We start from the raw sequence: 20,798 nt of genomic DNA, 5'->3' as shown, positions 1-20,798 counted from the left end.
GCAAATAAGTAGTCTCTCTGGATAAATAATGATTATGCCTTTTTAAACATACCATAAATCTAAATGAACACTGCAGATGGGTGTGAATATGCAGGGCTCTACATGATATCAGTCTTATTTTATGTATTTACCATTATTAATTGCATGTGTCAAATTTTTTATATTATTATGTTTTATTTTTTTTTAAATCATTCAATAACAAGAGTAAATTTATGTAGGAAAAATGAAACCAGTTATTTTATTTTCCTTTAAACATATGGAAAGCAGCACATTATTCAAATGTATAGAAGTCAAGAATAAAATAACCACCTTCCCTATTTCCTTGTGGCCAGTAAGAATCATCTCCAGGGCTAAGACTGTTAATTTTGGGCAGAGAATCTTTTAAATGTTGAGGCTGTGGATTTATCAAAAATGACTTGTGCTGGTGTCCACTGAATCACACAGTTCCTCTGACAAGCCAGCATTCCCATTTGTGGACAATGTGGTTGTGATCTCTACTAATTCCTCTCTCCCACTAGAGACCTCATTTTACCATCTGCTAGTCCTAAAGGTTCAATAACTTGGTGGGGGGCCGTGAGCTGTAGCAACAGCGGAAGCAGAAAAGTCTCAACGTCACCACTGATACATGTAAGCAGGAAGGCAAATTAAATTATAAAATATTGTCGACTAATAACTTTCCTGAATTTGTGAGCTTGCTGCTTTTAGAATCGGTACAACAGTCAATGACTAGCCCACTGGCCACCCATGACTTACCCATGGTCAATTATTTAAGAAAGCCAAGAATGCCGCTGTTTTAAGTACTAGCATGAATGAATGAATGAATGAATGAATGAATGGATGGATGGATGGATGGATGGATGGATGGATGGATGGATGGATGGATGGATGGATGTGCTATTGAGTAGCAAATGACTCACAGCCACCCCAACCACAGGATGTTCAAGGCAACAGATGAGGAGATGTAGTTTGTTATTGACTTTCTCTTCAGAGAGCCTCTACCCCCCCCCCATGCACCTTAGTACTCTCCCATCCAACTCCTAGCCATGTTCAACCCTGCCTCACTTCCATTCTCTGACAAGCTCAGGCTAATCTGGTCGATCTGGGTTGGCAAGTGGCAGCTTACCTTACTTATTCCATTATGGTGTCATTTGAACTGGGGCCGCTCCCTGCTATCACAGCAGTCAGAGGCAGACCTAGTGACATAACAAGGCATGTCCTGCTAGTCGCTGCTTCTAACTACAACCATCTCCACACACAAGAACAAGCAGTGACCAGTGACAAAAGTCACTCTCCCATTCTATTTTAAAAGCACACTGCTCTATTTCAGTTTGCTGATTTGATTTTGAACATGAGCACCCAACCTGATGACTTGAAGCATCTTATACTCAACAGTAATTTGATTTGCATACACACACGCCCCGGCCACCGGCTAAATTCCTAAGCTTAACATCAACTGCACATGAACATTTAGAGGTGGTGTACCAAAGTGCACGGTCACAAGCATAACACTGCTCCAGTATCGCACGTTGGCCTAAGTGGAAACCAGTCTTGAACTCCATTACAACAATACGACACCCAACAAAGTCTCCGCAGGAGCCAGGGGATATGTCCTTCAAAGCTAAGGAACATCTCATGCATGCAATAGGATTAAGTGAGCAAAATATCGGCTGCCTGTTGAGTAAGCAGTCCCTTGAGCCCCTGCTTGTACAACAGAATTTCTGGACGGGACCTGCTGTGGAATTTATAACATTTATTCAGTCCCACTAACACCAATAAGAAGACGGGGTTAAGGAACACTGTCAAGTTTCCATTCACGACATTTCCGTTTTCCCCCAGACAAAGCCTGCTGCATTTCTTAACTGGAAAGCAGCTTTCACAACTTATTGAAATATGGAGCATGAGAGAAGCCCAGCCTTGGCTGCATCAGGAGCCCATCATGTCTGCAGTGAATCACCACCAGGCTTGTTACTGACCGAAAACGACCGCAAGCTAATCTCAAGCTGAGAAGGCGGCTCATCAGGGAGACTATTCTCACCCGCTTGGAACTACCGCAGAGGCTTCAGTTCAGTCATGTAGGCCTCGTCAGTCCCTGACATGCTTCCAGCTGGTTGCCGTACAACCAGACCCAGGCTGGCACACACGTGCTTTAGGCATTCCTGCTGTCACTATTTATTATTCAATTAAAACAACCAAAAAAAAAAAAAAAAGCAGGGGGAAGCCCTAACAAAAATAGAAGGTGATTCAACTTTGTACTGACTGGCCAGTAACAAGCCTGTAAAGAATATTGTGCCCTGACAGAGTTTTTGACCGGCTGTGACCCACAAATGTGAATGTCTTCCAACAGATTCAAACGGGTCGCTGTGTTGGTCTGAAGTAGCACTATAAGATCAGAGTCCAGTGGCACCTTTAAGACCAACAACGATTTATTCAAGGCGTGAGCTTTCGAGTGCTTGCACTCGAAAGCTCACGCCTTGAATAAATCTTTGTTGGTCTTAAAGGTGCTACTGGACTCTGATTTTGTCTTCCAAAAGTTCTAGAAGCTAAGAAAGGGGAATACTGCTACTCCTGGTACAACTGTGTCCATGTATGTATGTATGAGAGAGTGAAGACAAGTTGCTCAAAAGTTAAGGTAGGTGGTTCTGAAAGTTAAGATAGGTGGTTCTGGCTAATAAAAACCATGCACTTTTAATAGTGGCAGCAACTGCTCAATTCTAATATGCACCTTTCTCTTATGACAAGCCTAGACAATCTTTAAAGTTATCCATTGTCAGGCAAAAAAAAAAATCACTCCATGTGCCTATGAAGACCCACCAACCTTTCATTAAGACATCTGTACCTCCCCCTCCCCATATAACTAACTTGCTGATCAGGCAGATTGTCAACAAGACCCGACATGTTTTCTGCCCAGATGCTGCTTTATAGGGATACTTTAAGGCTACAGTCCCAAGTATATTAACTAGGCAGCAAGTGCAATAGGTTTTAGCAGGACTTCCTCCTCAGCTAACAAGCCTAGCGCAGGCCTACAAACTTTTAAAAAGTTTGCTAATAAAATGATAAATGGCTGGGAAAGGAAGATAGCCTCATGAGAAGAGCTAGAAAGAAAAAAACAGGGAGCCTCAAACCAGTGCTTTGTTTGTAATGGGATGGGGTGGGGGGAATGGGGGGGAGTGTGAGGACAACTGATGGACGGAAGTTTAAACTTCCCCCAGCGACCGAAACTCCCTATGCACAAAGCTGCTCTTGTGCAGACCCAGCCCAGTGGTCCTTCTAGCTCAATCCTGTTTGCTCCAACTGTTGGCACCTCTCAAGGGCATAAGACTGAAAAAGGTATTTATCTGAGATCTTCCACTGGAGATGCAAGAGGGCTTGCCTGCATGCAGAGCATGGACTCTTCACCCCCTCCCCCCAGCCCTTTGCAGATGCTGGCCAGACCTCTCTCCTCTCCCCCCTCCCCGCCCTCTTTCAGCACATGTGGCGCAGTCCCAGGAACACTTGCTTGGGAATAAGCTCCAATGAAAAGAGTGGGATGTGCTTCTGAATAAACACCCAAAGGTGAAAACAACAGGATTTGAGTTATTCACCACTAACCTTGTCCACAGATTTCAAGGGGTCATGCAGATGGATCCAGGCCAAGTTTATTCAGAAGCAAGTCCCCCTGTTCTGTATGGGACTTCCTCCCAAGTAAGTATCCTTAGACTGCACCATTTACTTTAGCTGGCTTGGGGTCAAAGTGTCTAAGACAATCATAGTGTTGTGCAACTTGGGCTACATTTTATGCCAGCAAAGGAGGAGGGAGGGGGAAATAATAATCTTTTAAAGTTATAGTTTAGTGTTCAAATCCAGCATTTACTGTTTATTGTAAAAATCACAATATACATTCTTTGAAATGTTCTATGAAATAAACAGGAGTGCATTCGCAACCAAAAAATAAAATAAAATAATAACAGGCAAATCTATATACATCTGATTTCTACCATCTGAAATGTAATCCGTAGAGGTTGTTGCAGTGATGTGTTTTTACGTTATCAAAGAGCTCCTGTGGGAAATACAGTAAGAATGAGTTGATAAACTTTCCAAAAGGATAGTTCAGCCTTCAGGGGTGAAAGACAACTATTATCATCCAAATGTGGGCTCCCTACCCCCTTTTATTCTTAGAGGATAATCTTAAACGTAGTGGTAACATTGATACCTATAAGACTGCTATTGGTTTAGAAGATGACTTCTGCTGATCAAGGTGGATATCCTGTCTATGTTGCTACTTTCGGTGACTTTGTATCTCCCAGCAAATTAACAGAAGAGCACTCTTCTGTATCAAATAAGCTCTCCCCTCCATGCCCTCTCCTTCACCTTCAGTCTTGTCTGATAAGTTCATCTAACCAGCAACACTATAATTTTAATAATGACAGGGATTTAAGTATGATTACAAGTCTTTCCTCTTGTTTTGCTCCAGCTAAAAATAATACTATTAGTCACTTTACGTCCCCTCCCCCCCCCCCTTGCTGTCTGCTAGACTAAAATACATGAACTGAAATTTCCACAAGGTTCTCTCTTGGCTGTTGTTTGTATGTCTAAACAAACATGGAAACTTGTTTTTAACAGCTCTGTGATACTCAATACATTGTCAATTCTGGACAGATTTAAAAAATAAACGTATATACATTTCAATCACACATAATAATTTCAGGCATAGATGTATTTTTTTTTAACCCAGTTGGAAAACATACCATAAAGGGTAATTTGGTAAGAATGTGCCTTCACCTGCCCCTCCATGTACCACCACCAATACTCCCCCCCTCCCACAATTCCTTGCATCAAGGACCACCAAATCATCTCGTAAGCATTAACCCTAATATTAGCTAGTTATGACTTTGTTCTGAACTTATGACAGTTATCCAATCAGGAGTTCAACAGGGGGGAGGATCCTGCCCTACTCTCCAAACAACCCAAAAATCCACACAGCAGGGGGGAAAGGGGGCAGGGAGATCCCTCATATTGACCACCATTAGTTTAGAAATCTAAAAAAAATGTCTCATGTGCACTCAAAATATCTCAGTTTTTTTTTAAAGATTCACCCTTCACCATTGGTTTCACATAAGTAAAAAATAGTTTACATGTCACCAAGACAGAACTCTTTATAATAACAGATAAAATATACAGACTTTGTTCAGATCATTTTAAAGTGTAATTTATAAGTGTAGAAGTGATTTTTTTTTTGTTTAAATCTTCAGGATATTTTTGTTTTTTTTAAAAAAAAATCCTTCTCTCTGGTGTTAAAGGTTTCCTCAGACTTTTCATTTCCAAATAACAAGGACTTCCCCACCCCTGTGTATATACCCCCCTTTATGCAGGTTTACCCCTAGACCCCTGGCTCCCCTTTCTCACAGGGTCTCTGCCACCCCCTTCCCCTTTCAGGCCTGGGTTCCTGGCAGGTCCAGGCCAGTGGCTTTGTTTTGTGGGGCTGGGAGGGAAGTGCAATAAAAGGGGGCCGGTGGGTGCTTCCCCCCCTGTGTGTCTCCCCCTCACAACCTGAAGGAGGCTTCGGAAAAGGGATGCTGCATCTTGAAACTAGACAAGAAGCACTGCAGAGGCGGGGGAAGGGGGTTCACGAGGGACGGCGGGAGGCTGGGAAGAAAGAAATCATCTCCTCTGACCTCTAGCGAAGTGCCAGGTTTTTTCTTTAGCTCTTCACATTTCCTAAATTTGCAGATCTGGTGTCCCGTTTTGCGGTTCCTGCAACTGCTGCAGACGCCACAGTTGATAAGCCTCTTGCAGGGCACGCAGACCCCGCAGCGTTTCCGCTTCTTCTTGGCCGGGTTGCCTGCCCCTCCGCCTCCACCGCCGCCTCCACCGCCTCCTCCTCCTCCAGCGCCGCCGCCGCCGCCGCCGCCGCCTCCTCCTCCTCCCCCGCCTCCTCCTCCGGCGGCTCCCAGGGAGGAGGAGGACGAAGAGGCGGAGGAATGGCTCTGCGGGCAGTCTGCCAGATTGGCAATTTGAAACGCGCTGTCTGTGACGGCTGCCGAGGCTGCTGCGGGGGAGTGCAGGGCTGTCATGACGATGACCCCGGGAGGTAATGAGATGCCCCCTAAAGCCGGGATGGCGGAAAAAGTCCCCACGCGCTCGGGGAGATTCATTATCTCTGCTTCAGCGGCGCCGCATTTGAGCTTGTTCATGCATTCCCCAGCCAAAGGTCTGCAGTGTTCAGGGGCTAAGGTGGAGAGGAAATTATTATTTGCCATTTGCAACGCGGGCTGCTCGGCTGGCGCGCAGCCAGGCTTGCCCAGCCGCTGGGACTCGTTCCGATGGTGCAAGCCGCCGCCGCCGCCGCTCCTGCTGGCGGCGTGCAGAGAAGAGGCGGGCGAGGACGCCACGGACGACGCCACCGACGACGCCACCGACGAGGCGGCGGCCGCGGCGGCTGCGGCGGCAGCGGCGGCCGCGGACGAGGCTTTCCGGGCCACCACGCCGCCGGCCGCGGCCGCCGCGGGGTTGGGCCCTCCGACGCCCGCGCCGCCGCCCCCCGCGCCGCTGCCCCAGAGCATGGCGGTGGCGGCGGCGGCGGTGGCCGTGTCGCAGTTCCAGGGGGACATGCCGATGCGGGCGGCGGCGGCGGCGGCGGCGCTGGGGAAGATGGGGGTGGTGATGCGCGCGATCTTGGCCGCCTGCGGGAAGGCGCCGCCGTTGGTCTTGTAGAAGGTGGCGAAGGAGCGGTACCTCTCCATCTCCGAGTTGTAATCCACAAGGCTGTTGAGGGCGCCGTCGGGCAGGTGGTTCTCCTTGGGCAGCCCCGGCGCCTCGGGGTTGGGCCCCGTCTCCACGCACACGTTGGTGTTCATGGTGCCCAGGGGGTGGGGGTGGGGGTGGGGGTGGCCCTGGGGCAACAGGGTGGGGGGGAGGAAGGGGGGGCCGGGGAGGGCCAGGGGAGGGAAGGGCAGGGCGGGGAGGAGGGCCACTGGAGCCGTCGGGCGGGCCGGGCCGGGCGCGGGGTGGGCGGCGGGGGCGGCGGGCCGGGGAGCCGAGCCGTGCCCCTTAATCCTCTCGGGGGGACATCGCTGCTGCAGACGGCGAAGGGGTCTCACGCAGCCTCTGCGCTGGCATTCTGCTCCCCGGGAAGAAGCGCCGCCGCCGCTGAAAGAAAGAAAGTCATTCCCAAAAAGGTGCACGGCCGAGGAGGCATTGTGTGGTCGCCGAGACGGGGAAGCGCGCACAAGCCAAGCACGACATAACACACGCAGGGAAGAGAGGCACATCAGTAATTCCAGCTCGTTTGCATAACAATCAATAAAGACATGATCCGACCACCGCAGCCTGCCTCCCTCCCTCCCCCCGCCCCCTCCCCTCCCCCTCCCCCTCCCCCTGGCTACCTTCCCTTCACCTCCCCCCTCCCCAGTAAATGCTTTAATAGCTGGGGGAAGGGAGGGGGGAGGGAGGGGAGAGCTGACAAATGCCAAGGGAAAAGGGGGCAAGCGGAGTGCTAAACACATGCAAATGACGGGTGGAAAAGGGCTCTCAATCCTCTCACCGGAGGGCATCGGGACGTCAGGAGACGTGTGAACAAGGGCTGCCGGGGCCAGCCAGTGCCCAGAAGGAGAACGGAAGCGGGAAGGAGAAAGCCCACCAGGAAATTAGCAAAGGGAGTGCGGCAGGCGGGAGGGATCAGCCCACCCGAGTCTGCTATCCTAAATCTGACGCGCTTGGAGAGAGACCCGGACTCTGCAGCTCCTCTGAGAATTAGCAGCTGCCACCCTGGGCGTCCTTCCCTCTCTGAGGGTCATTAGCTTGGCTCCCAGCACAGCTGGTTGTGCCACAGGGTCCCAAGGGCAGGTCTCTTGGGTGCAGGGGTAACCCAGCCCATGCTCTGGACCTCCCCCGACCACGGAGCTCACAGGAAAAAGTGTCTCCATAGAATCAAACAGGCATAGCAAGGCCATTTGCACAGGTTTTGATCTAAGATCCTGGGGAGGAAGGACCTGGTCCTCTCTGGGCAAGCTTTTCACTCTAAAAGCCAGGATGACCGCAAACAACTTTAGGCATACAAAGGGAAAACCTCCTAGAAGTGCTGTGTTATTGTGGGCTTTTGGCGGGAGGGGGGCAATTTGCAAGGCTTCCTGCTCCATGCTACAGAATAGTATTTTAGGTTTATTGCTTTTGCAACTGTGGATTTAAGAATCCCAAACCTGATAGGCCATCATTACAACACTGAGTGTGTAAAGGTAGTTTTCAGCACACAAGCACACCCTTCTGACCTTTGGGGAGGAAAAACAGACCATAAACCCCAGTCACAAGAGACTGTTCCACCTTTTTGTAATCCAGAATGTGTTTGCCACAAAAACATTTTTATCTCTTGGGGTAATGTTCTGCTTTCTTCCAATCCCTTTTCTGTTTTTAAAGATCCAAACAGATTAGATTCTTCTTAGGCAGAAAAAGGGGGCCCAGGTACAGTTTTATACCCAACACCTTGCACTGAAAAATAGTTCTCAATTATACTAACTGCAGTCATAATTAGACTAATGAGCCATTCTAAACCTGTCTACAAGCTGCAAAAACTTTGTCTAGCCAATAAAATGCACCCCCAAAACAGGAAAAGTGATGGGATTTAGATCAGCGAATCCAAATTGGGATGGAGCAAAGTCCAGATAAGAGAATCTCATCTGGAGCTGGATCCAACATTTTGAAAGACCCTAATCAGGCAGGAGTCACCTCTGCATTTTCACATCAGGAAAAAAAAATTGAAGCCATTCCTGCCTGTAGAGTTCTGGTGACAAGGAGGTCTTCTCCCTACAGGCTTAAAAAAAAAACCCCTGAAGATTCTATATATAAAACAGCCTTCTCTGTCTTTCTTTTTTTGTAAAAAGAAAAGAAACTCAAACTTCATGTTTATTATTTAAATATCATTCGTTTTACTGATTCGGTGTGTATAATCCAGTCCAACGGAAAGGGTTACTACTAATTTGAGTCTTTTTTAAAAAGGGAGGGGGGGAATACAGGCTGCAAATAGAACAGGCTCGGGTGCCCCATTTTCATCGCAGGAAAGTGGCTTTTCCCCCCCACAAAAGCTTCCACTGCTGCCATTCCAGACTCTGCTCCTCTCCCTCCCTCCCCCCTTCAATTCCCCTGCAAGGTTTATTGCCACCAGAAACGAGAAAATTATGGTTCCCCCCAACCAGGGTCATTATTGTTTAATCGATCTATCCCTGGAGCACGAAAAGGTGTCTAGGGCGTCGCTGTTGATTTACTGTTGTTGTTGTTGTTTTTTTTAAAAGATAAAAACCGTAGCCCAGTTTTAATTTTTGAAATATTTTAAAAAGATAATTAAAAGCAAGCTAGCCTTTCCCGATTTCGCTTGCTGCTTCAGCCAATGTGACTCTACATGTTCAATATTGCATGTCTGCTCTGCTGAGACAGAGAGATCAAAGGTCATATTTAACATTCAGGAGGAGGGGCTGGTGCAGATTAATTAATAAATTAATACAGTAGCGCCTTTTATTGCCCAAGCCGTCGCATTCATCTACTTTTAACAACCCCAGCGGTCCAGGAGGCGGAAAAAAACACAGCGAAGAAGAGGGGGAAGGGAAGAGGAGGGGGGGGGCGAGAAGGAAAGAAAGAAAAGAGAAAGGAAAAGATTTTGTTTTTTTTTCTTAAAAAAAAAAGACACGATCACTTACCAGTCTCTGTGTTTGGGGGGGCTTGGATTTGCAGACGCTTAAGCCGCCTGTCTGTCTTTAATTAGTTGCACATCACTCCCTAACACAAAGAAGAAAGGGGTAAAAAAAAATATCCTGATGTGTCTTTGGCAGCTCCTCAATTACAACTTTGATACTTGTAAACAAACTGTAAAGGGCGGCGAATGGAAAGGGGGGGGAGAAATAAAGACGCCGATCCACTAAGCAAATACCTGTAAGTGGCTTTTTTTTCTTGTTGCAGAGAAAGGAGGAGGAGGAGGAGGAGGAGGAGGAGGAGGAGGGAAGGGGGAAGAGAGGAAAGAGCAGGCAATGCGAGGGAGTGAGCGAGTGAGTGTGTGCGTGAGTGTGTGTGTGTGCGTGCGCGCCTGAATGTGTGAGAGCGCTCGCCTTGTGTGCTCGGTGGTCTCCTCTCCCTGCGCGCTGCGCTCCGTCCGTCTCTCCAGTCGCTGTGTGCGAGGGAGGGAGGGAGGCCGCCGGGGGAGTCTCTTCCCTCCCCCCCCCCCTTCGCTCTCTGTTTGTGTGCGTGTGTGTGGTTGCGGGGGGAGGGGAGGCAAGCGAAGGGGCGGGCGGGCGGGCGGGCGGGCAGGGTGTGTGTGTGTGTGTGTGTGTGCGCGCTGGGGGGCGGGGGAGGGAGGGCGAGCGGGCGAGCGAGAGGCCGCGGCGAGGAGGTGAGGAGGATGCAGGGGCTGTGGACACCTCCTGATGATTGGCTGCAAATTACACGGGGAACAAGAGGCGCGCACGGGCCACCGCTCCGCTTTGCCTCCTCAATCTCCTCCCTCCGGCGCGCTCAACGCAGCGAGCGGCCACGTTTGGCCGCCCGCCCCTCCTTCCTTCCTCTCTTCCTTCCTCTCTCTCTCCCTCCCGCTTCCCTCCCTCCATCCCTGGCAGAGAGCGAGCGAGCGAGCGCGGGAGGGGAGAGCTGCCTGGAGGCTCATTTGTAAGGAGCAGGCACTTGCCGTGGACTCCAGCCTCTTTATTCCCCATTAACTTGCCTCTGTGCGTGCGTGCGGAGAGCGCAAGGGAGGCCGGGGCGGGGAGGAGGGGGCGAGGGGAGGAGGGGGCGAGGCGGCGGCGGCGGCTGCCGAGGGAAGGCAGGCAGGCAGGCAGAGCCCCAGCCGCGGAGGCGAGGAGGAAGGTCCTGCGTGGCGCGCGGGGAGCTTCCCTGTCAGGGTCGCCCCCCGCGAGGCTCGCATCGCTCTCCCCAGCGCCGCCCGCCTCACGGCTTCACGGCCTGCCGGCGGGGGGTCCGGGAGGAAGACGCGGCTCGCTCCGGAGAGGCCGTGGAGAGCGAGCGAGGGCGCCGCGCGGGCAGGAAGGAGCTCCGCGCCAGAAGTTCCCAGGGAAGCCCCGGCGGGTCAGGCCCCCCAGCCCCGGGCAGGCCCGTGGAAATGGCCGCGCGCTAATGCTGAGGTGGCCGGAGGGGTCGCGGGCGAGCCCTGCAAGGGGGCCGGGGGTTCCCACAACTTCCCGCCGCGCAGGTGGCTGCAGTCGAGGGTGCTGCGCACAAAGGACGGCGCTGGCGCGGCCAACTTGCAGCCTGTGCGCGAGGATCTCTCGCTTCAGTGACGCGCGTGGCCTGTGCCTCCGTGGCGAGGGAAGGTTAACAGCGGAGCAGAGGGCGGTCATGGGGCGAGCGTGCCCCGCGCACCTTGCTCATTCCTGAGGGGCCGAGCCCCGCAAGTGGAATCAGCGTTCTCGAAAAGGCATGTGGGCCAAATATTTCACGGAGGGGTATGTTTCAAGAGAAAAAAACAGCTGGGTTCAAAATTGCAGGGTCTGACATGATGCCACCGGCAATTTTAAACTAGTTAATTTAATCCCGCTCTGTTATAGCCAATAAAGTGAGGACTACTAGGGGCCAGCAGCACAGGTTTTGGCTAATAAATATTTATGTGCACAGCCCAGTCAACATATCCTGACAGAAGATTCTCCCTTGATGCCTTCTTTCACAGTCTGCTCTCTCCCACACGACCTTAAACCCTGCTTTCCAAATCCCTCCTATCCCAAAGGTCATGACTCATTTTCCTCCCAGGATCCTCTTATGCTCAAACACCACTGGTTTCTTCTCCCCCCTCCCTCCCCTGGATAGTACATCTCCATGCTCTAGATTTCACCTCTTTCAACTCTGCCCCACATCCCACTAAATTTTAGTGGTGGCAGAAAGTCTTGTCCAGTTGCAACTGATTCACAGTATCCCCATAGGCTTTTCAAGGCAAGAGACATTCAGGGGTGGATTTCCATTGCCTGCTCCTGGGTCACAATACCGGACTTCCCTGGTGGCCTCCCATAGCCAGACACAACCCTACTTAGTCTCTGAGATATAATCAGATCGAGCTAACCTGCGCCATGCAGGTTAGGGCAGATCCTATTTACCCTCTCCCATTCCAAACTCCAGTCCCACCAGAGGAATGGCACATCTTTTGTATGAGGATTAACAAATTGAGACCTTCCATAGTGACTAAAGGGGAACCCCGTCAGGTTTATGAATGTTGTACAGACAAAATGAGTGGTGGTTTTTAAAGTAAGCCGATGAAATGGATTAACAATAGGTCCAGAACAAACAAAAGAAAGCAGGGTTTTTTTTAAAGACCTCAACACTTCTGGTTTATGTAATTGATGCCTAATTTTAACAGCAACTAGATCTCAGGAGGAAAGGGGGTGGAATGGTATAACCTGATCTCGGAAGCTAAGCAGGGTTGGTACTTGGATGAGGGGCTACCAAGGAAGATTCTGCAGAGGAAGGCAATGGACAGCTCCCCTCTGCTTCTCACTTGCTTTGAAAGCCCCTTCATAAGTTGCCATAAATTGGCTGTGACTAGACAGCACTTATTTATTTACTTCTCTTATATCGTTTGCCATCTTTCTCCCAAATGGGGACTCAATGTGACTTCTCTGCCATTTTGACCTCATAATAACTCTTGAAGGTAGCTAATGTTCGAGGTCATCCTGGCCCCAAATTACCCAGCAACCTTCCATGGCAGAGTAAGGACCCCAAAATCTCTCCCAGCTTCTAGCTTGATGTGGTCAAAGTGCCGTGCCTCACTGGCTCTCGGTGTGAAGAGCTTCATGCATACATGAAGAGAATGGAGAGGAAGACTAGGTCAGGCCATCCTCCCCAATTCTGAAGAGTTTATCAACTCTGTTAGTGATTCTCCATTGGGCCTAGTGAGCCAATTGGATAGAAGAATAATGTGTACAGCAGCTATTTACATATTAATGCTCAGGAGCTTGTACATATGGCCCCCAGATGGATTGAGACAAGAAAGTTTAGGATCATGTGCGAGCAAAGCACATGAGTCTCTGGGCTGAGTGCTCTGTCACTTTACAATAAAGGGGCCATTATCATGACCACTGGTGAAACCACTTATGGTATAGATTTCGTAGCTGGAAATAAAGTTTGCAAGTCATGCCTCTTTTGATCCTAACCCTATTTTTTCTTTTTTTACAATAAATCCCATTCATTTCCTGTGGAATGTATTTTGGCATAAGTGTTTAAGTCTGAGACCTTGGAGGGAGTTCTTGACAGCAAACATTAGTGCTCAAGGCTATGGATTCAGCATAAGGAAATGGCAGAGAACTGTGGAAATGAAACAGTCATCGTCTGGATCAATTTTAAATGAGCCTTAAATCACATTCCTTTTGCTATTGTAGGTGCCTCCGTGTTCCTATCATAGTCATAGTGCTAGTGATTAGCAACAATAGCTTTTAAGCAAATGCTTCCCAATTTCTTGTGGTTTACTACAAATATTTATTAGCCAGTTCCCCTCTTTTCTCCCACACACGAAACCAACCCCAAGCAGCTGAGTTTGTCTAATTAATACGATTCTAGTCCTCGTGCTTCTGTTTTCCAGAGGAAAATGACTTGGATCTCCATATATATCATAAATTGTATTCATTTAATCAAGCATTGATATCTAACACATAACACTGTGTCATTAAGGCTTACAAGGACAATAAATTGTATCGCATTCTATTAATACGACCGTGGGAAATACTCAGAATATTTCTACCCCCATCCATCTTACTTTGACGATTTGATCTACAGTAGAATCAAAAGATGGATGATCTGGTGGAAGGTACCTTCTGCCAGTGGAGTCCGTGTACCAATCCATTTTGTGCAGATGCAGCCTCAATTTCTATTGACGGTCCTTCTTTTAATTATCCTCCCCCAGACAGAACACAAATATATGTCATTTAGCGTGATCTACTGAAACAGCTTGACTGGCAAATTAAAACAGAAAAACTCCCATCAGCCTTCTCAGCAGGCAGGTTCTTGAGGAGTTCTTTGATATATAAAATTTACGTTTAATCATTCTGAACAATTAATTAATTTGTTTTGAAAAATACTTTGCTGTGATTTCTCCCTCCCCAAAGGCTGAATGTAATCTCATTCATGAAAACGTGGGACTTGGGCTGACTCAGGAGCTGACACAAACTGAGTCTCTTACATGACTCTCCTCATCAGTGGAGAAGAAAAGGGTGAGAGACCTCTTGAACAATACAGTAATATGTGGAGCAGACTCCACGTGTGGTTCAGATGAAACACTAAATCATGATGTCCCACTACATCAGGGTTTCCTGGTCATAGTAGCGCAATCCTTTATGGTATGATGCAGATCCCTCAATAGTAGCACTGCATGGGAGATTTCATAATGGCAGTCAGGGAGAGCTGTTTGCCTGCCATTTTCCAGCGTCAAACAAAGAGGAAAGAAAAAAAGTTTTTATTTTTGAAATAAAACTCTCCTTATTTGGGCAGGTTGACCCACCCCCTCCCAAAGTGGACTGGGAAGGGGTGGGAAAGGTCATTTGAACCTTGGCCATCAAAAGCCCCTCTCACTTCTGGGTTGTGTGTCGGAGAGGTGTGGCCAGCTGACATAATTTACTGGTGCTTTGAAGCCTGAAAAAAATTTCTGTGGTACTTCCATGGTCAAAAGGTTGAAAAGGGCTGCACAACATGGTCTTGGAGGTCCTCAGGCTAGCACACTTTCTGTGCTTCCCTTTTTCATGCACATTCACACAACAGTGCTTTGATCCTGACTTGCAGGAGGAATCCTTCGGGGAGGGCAGTATATAAATGTGAAAAATGAATAAATAAAAATAAATAAATAAAGTTGAAGGCATTATTTATAACCTGGGCTTGCTGTGAATGAAGTGGCCAGCCATGGACCACCATCAGTCTGTTTTCTTCTTTAAGGAACAGACTTGCAGGCTGATGGGTGGTATTAAGTCCAGGTCTCCAGGTGGAGGTGCAGATCTGCTTTGTGGCACAATCACATCCAATTCATCAGTAGCGGCCTTTCTTTGCATGGCATGGTTTGACCATCATACTTCATAGACTGATTACTTCCAGCTTGGACTACTGCAGTGCACTTTATGTAGAGCTGCTTTTGGAGACTGCTCTGAAGGTTGTACAGTTTCAAAATGTGTCAGGGACTGTATCTCGGTGGATTCAGAAGTTCTCCACTGGCTCCCCACTTCCTTAGAACTCAAAGTATCAGAGGGGGTGTCCATTGTCTGGATGACATCTCCATCAGAAAGCCTGCTATGTGGGGCCCCACTGTTTGAGGCAGGGAGGGTTAACTCCAGAAGAAATGAGGTCTTCTCTGTTGTTGTATAAAGATTCTCTGATTTGCAACCAAATATGTTGCTCTTTTGGCACCAGGCAAAAACATTTTTCCCATAATTGAATTTAAAATTTTCTCTTACACCTAAGACCGTGGGTTGTTTTTTTTTTTTTTGTAACAGATTTTTATTTTTATTTAACATAAGATAGAAAAATACAAATACAACAAATTTGATTGCTATAGTTCTGAAAGTTCTGAAAATTGAGCACTCCATATAATAATATTTTATATTATTTTGCTAGGTAACTCAAATAAAGTCCCCATTGTTCTAGAAAGGTGTCATCTGTTTTTCCATTGACAATGTTAGTTTTGCCATTTTGTCTAAATCCACCAGTTTTTCTAGCCAATCGTCTATTGAAGGTAGTTCTTGCAACTTCCATTTCCTAGCCAGTACCAATCTTGTGGCACAGAGTGGTAAGCAGCAGAAATGCTGTCTGCCCATGAGGCTGGGAGTTCAATCCCAGCAGCCGGCTCAAGGTTGACTCAGCCTTCCATCCTTCCGAGGTCGGTAAAATGAGTACCCAGCTTGCTGGGGGGTAAACGGTAATGACTGGGGAAGGCACTGGCAAACCATCCCGTATTGAGTCTGTCATGAAAACGCTAGAGGGTGTCACCCCAAGGGTCAGATGACCCGGTGTTTGCACAGGGGATACCTTTACCAATCTTACTGCCGTTGTTGCACAGAAGAAGAATGTCCTGGTTTGAGCAGGAAGGCACTCTGGTGGTATACTTAACAACATAAATTCAGGTTTTAAGGGGAGATTAAGAACCAGGATTTTCTGCAGAATAACCTCAGACAATGTTTAATAGTGATTTCCCCCCATTATGTATGAATGTCCTGTACCTCTGTGTCAGCTGCTGGGTTGGGTTTTTTTAAAGAGCCTGTTTTATTATCTGATTTTTTAAGGTATCTGTTGCTTTCATGTACCAGTTTCATTTATGATTGGTCTGTGTTAATCCTTTGTGCTGCTGGGTCCATTTTGATGCTTTTATGTGTTTTTAATTGTCATAAGCTGCCCCAGGCATGGTTTCCTGGAATGTGCAAGATATAAATGTTTAAAAATAAAGAAATAGCTATTACCAATTAGCTGGTATCCCACCAGCGGGGGTGGGGGTGGGGATGGCACACCAGGCTGAGGATCTCCTGGCTCATTAATGTTGAGGCAAACCATGATTTGTCTTTATAGCAGAATGATGCTTCAGGCACCAGGCTGCAGGGACAATGCCAGAGAAGCACAAATTCCCTCCCCAGACCTCCCTTCTTCCTACTTGCATGTCAATTTCCTCTTTTTCTGGATTGATCTCTCCATACAGATTCCTGTTAAGCTTTTTTCTCCTATGCCAGGGATAAGGGGGAGGGAAGTATTCCAGACAGGACAATTGTGTACAAAAAGGGCTAGCCTTCTTCTCCCATACTGCAGTTCTAATCCAGTTCATCTATCCCAAGTGACTGCTTTGGAGATGGAAAACCTGGACATGGGTCTCTCCCTCCCATCTAATTCATTGTGGGTGAGTGTAAGGACAAAGCAAATGATAACTTTGTGCCCTGATAATATCAGGACTTTCTAGCTCACTTAGCCACAGGTCTTGCAACACAATCTAAGCCTTGCTGATTTGGAGGGCATTTCAGAGAGTTGTGGTACAGCCATTGAGGGCACTCTACCCATGGCTGCTGTCTCAACCATGTCCAATAATAAAGCTCCCATTCAGTTGCATGGGATATGAGGAATCAATGTGTATTCTCAAGTATGTTGGGCCCAAGTCTTTAAACTCTAGCCTTGAACTCCAGCCTTGTGTGCAAAAGCTGTGTTTCCATTGGGTTTAAAATCTGTGATGCACACAAAAGCTCACACCTTGAATAAATCTGTCTTGGTCTTAAAGGTGCCAGTGGACTCAAATTTTGTTGTATTACTAGGTCAACTCCCTATCTTGAGGTCGGAAGAGTTATGGGAAGAATGGAATTAAAACAAACTTAAGTGACACAATACAGGGAGTCATATATCTGAAGGAGCCTACCTGTCAAGAAAATTCGAGCCGGCAAGGGCTTTTGACAGTTTTATTCCTCTGCCAAGTTTTCATAGTGTGCTAAGTTGAGACCTTCCTTTGTACTGGTCCCAAGCCAATAGAATTCCTTTCCAGAGGAGGTTAGAAAAGGCCATTTTCTTGTCAGTTTCCATAGGGAGTGAAATAACTTTCCACTATGCATCTGGCTGAGAAGGGTTTCCTTTCCTTCTGTATTGTATTGCATTTGCCTATTAGTATTTTACAGCTACGGTTGCATGGTTAATTTTGTGTATTGTTTTTAGTGCCTTCATATTTGTAAACACCCTGTGTTTTAGAAAAGCAGCAAACAAATGCTGAAACAAATGCTCATATAAAGCTGGGGATTTGTAGAGCTTCAGGCACTGGGAACTTAAAACCAGCAGTTCCCCCAGCACAGTCATCTGAAGCATGACATGCTAGTTAGGAGCAACCCACTCCATAGTCAGCGGGCGCACAGAGGGTTCTTTGTGAAGCACTGCACTGCTATGGAAAGAAGACTCCCAGACTGAGTTTGACACCCTTTGTGAAAATTGATATGGGCTGTCAGGCAGGCCTCAGTTACTCTGCAAGAATCATGAGATCCACATGAGGAACCAGAGCTCCGCACCTGTGTATCATAGAATCATAGAGTTGGAAGGGACCTCATGGGTCATCTAGTCCAACTCCCTGCACAATGCATGACACATCCCAATCGCTCATCTACTGTAACCTGCCACCCCCTTTGCCTTCACAGAATTAGCCTCTCTGTCAGATGGCTATCTAGCCTCTGTTTAAAAATTTCCAAAGATGGAGAACCCACCACCTCCTGAGGAAGCCTGTTCCACTGAGAAACCGCTCTGTGTACTTTCATGGAACTCAGTCACTCGGGTCCAGCTATTTCCTGCCATGTACACAAAATTCACATGATATTCTCCAGAACGTGGAGAGGCTCTTGACTCCTGTGCATGCTATCCGATGCGGAATTGTTTTGCATGCAGAAAAGCTGAGCATCCACGGGAATACAGGATTTGGGTCCACTGACTTTTCTGCCTCCAAATATGCACTGATAAATAAGCAGACAGTAGTTAGGATGGTTTTTCCCCTCTGACCTCAGGACGGAAGCCTCGTCATCCACACTCAGTACTGATTGGCTCTCTGCCTCTCCAGCTTGGCTCTCGCAGCTGCTGCATCTAAGACGGCACAGAGACAATACTATTTGTTCCAGAATTGTTTTTGGATTGTGTTCAAGTGGGTAAGATTTTGTGAGATACAGATTTGGATCCTGACAACTTTTTCACACTGTCTTTTCCCATTCCACAAGGCTTTTGTCTGTGGACAGCCTATAATTCCCATCAACCTTTGGGGGGTTTATTTGTTTGTTTTGATGGTCAGAGAGGACCCCTGCTGTATTTTCCCCCAGACGAAAATCTGGTTGGATCTACCCTCACTGTGTGTCATTCCCTATTTTTACAAAAAACAGACACAAAATAAGAAAATCTGAGAAGTATTAGATTTCACCAGCTCCAAGTATGAGAGAGACTTGTCTTCACTTATGTATGCTACAGACTATAAAACTTTCTATTTCTCTTCCTACTTTGGTTTATTAATTGATTTTGTTGTGTCAATTTTTATCTACGGATACTTAGTCATAAGCTGCTTTGCATATTATTTTACAATCAAAAAGTGGAATAGGAATTTTTTTTCCAAAAATAAGTACACATAAATCTCACTTGTCCTGCCTTAATTTTTTGTTGTTTTTGTTTGGGTCACATATGCCCAATTTCTTCTGTTTTGTTCCTGTATTCTCTGCAATCTGAATTCCTTGACATGCTATTGCCTTCCTTTTAATCCTCTGCAATTTGCATGTGGAAATGAAAATTGGACTCACTATTTGACTGGCAAGCCAACCAATGCTGAATGCAGTGGAATCTCATCTGTCTTACTTGTGATGGTCTTTTTAATACCATCCATGTGGCAGCCTTTTTCCCTCAACAGCACTGTGAGCCATTACTTAAATACAAATTAATAAATATATCTCTCTGTTCCTACTGTTTGGATTCATAACAGTGCAATAATGAGCCCCTTCCAGAGCACACACCAGGTAGGGTAAGAGTGCACCAGCTTTGCATCTCAAGTACCGTTTCCGCACTGGAGGTTTTATGCTGGGCTGCAGGCTGGAGTTTTAGTCATGGCAGGTTGCCCCACCTCTTCCTGCACCCACACGGGGGAGCATTTGGCCCGGTACACATCATCCGCCCCTGATTTGTGCTCCTGCACGGGAGCTGGGGTAGTAAAGTTCCCAGTGCGGAAACAGTCAAGCCTTGAACTCTAGCCTTGAACTCCAGCCTTGTGTGCAAAAGCTGTGTTTCCATTGGGTTTAAAATCTATGATGCACACAAAAGCTCACACCTTGAATAAATCTGTCTTGGTCTTAAAGGTGCCAGTGGACTCAAATTTTGTTGTATTACTAGGTCAACTCCCTATCTTGAGGTCGGAAGAGTTATGGGAAGAATGGAATTAAAACAAACTTAAGTGACACAATACAGGGAGTCATATATCTGAAGGAGCCTACAGTCAAGGTGTGTTCTTTTATCAGCCAATCAATGCATCATCATCATTTGTAGAAAAAAAATTGGCTTGGATCATTGGCATTGCAATCCCAGGAGACAGTACAGAAAAGAGAGAACAGGAGAAGATCACAAATACCAAGATTAGAAATAGAGTCAGAGCACCTGTAGGAGAAGAAGGCTGCTATTATGCCCAGTTGTCATTGAAGCCCTTGGAGTAGGGCCTAGATGTCTCAAGAAACACCTGCACATTCTGGGCATTGAGCAAACAATATCAGCTCAGCTCCAGAAGACATGTTGCTTGGAACAGTGAGAATTCTGCGAAGGAACACCTGCAATTCCTAAAAACCTGGTTATGGATAGGTGACCATGGATCTTGCCACAGCTCAGATGCAGAATCCAGACAGTTGAAACAATATAAAATAGCCCAAGTTATATTTTTAAAAGACCTCACAGCATTGACAGGAGAGCATCAAGTTAAGTCCTCTGTAAGTCTGTCAACAGTCAGATTACATACCTTTTCAAGAAATCTCCCAAAAAGACACCCAGTGAGCTAGCCAGGTGAGCATTGCTTGGGAGAAAGGGCTTCAGTTAAAACTCCTCATTCTCTCTTGAAGGTCCCAGATATAAGGATAGGTTACATCTTTAAGTCTCTTTAGCCTTGACCAGGGATTTCTAGCCAGGGTTCCAGAGAACCCTGGGGTTACATGAGAGCTCCCCAGGGGTTATGCAGCCTTTCTCAGAAGTTCTGATGGCTGCTGACATCACTGGGAGCCCACTTCCCCTGTTGCTCTACAGGTCTAGTCTCTTTCTGCACTGTGTGTCAATGATTGATTGGATGGACCCTGCCTCTTACTTCCATGCCTACTTCTCTGAAGGGACTTGTCACCACTTCTGGGATT

General features: G+C 47.2%; 1 protein-coding gene across 1 annotated transcript in view; it reads right to left on the bottom strand.

The window, feature by feature from the left end:
- The window catches only part of CXXC4 (CXXC finger protein 4), a 55,563-nt gene extending 48,109 nt beyond the window's left edge, over positions 1–7,454 (bottom strand). The window contains exon 1 of the mRNA XM_077300719.1: positions 5,652–7,454. Coding sequence (XP_077156834.1) covers positions 5,652–7,247 — 1,596 coding nt within the window. The 5' untranslated portion in view covers positions 7,248–7,454. The remainder of the gene's footprint in view (positions 1–5,651) is intronic.
- Between the last annotated feature and the right edge of the window lie 13,344 nt (positions 7,455–20,798).

This window comes from Paroedura picta, chromosome 10 (assembly GCF_049243985.1).
Source record: "Paroedura picta isolate Pp20150507F chromosome 10, Ppicta_v3.0, whole genome shotgun sequence".
Lineage (NCBI taxonomy): Eukaryota > Metazoa > Chordata > Lepidosauria > Squamata > Gekkonidae > Paroedura > Paroedura picta.
Note: the sequence above shows the minus strand (reverse complement) of the source record. Positions and strands in the feature narration are given on the sequence as shown.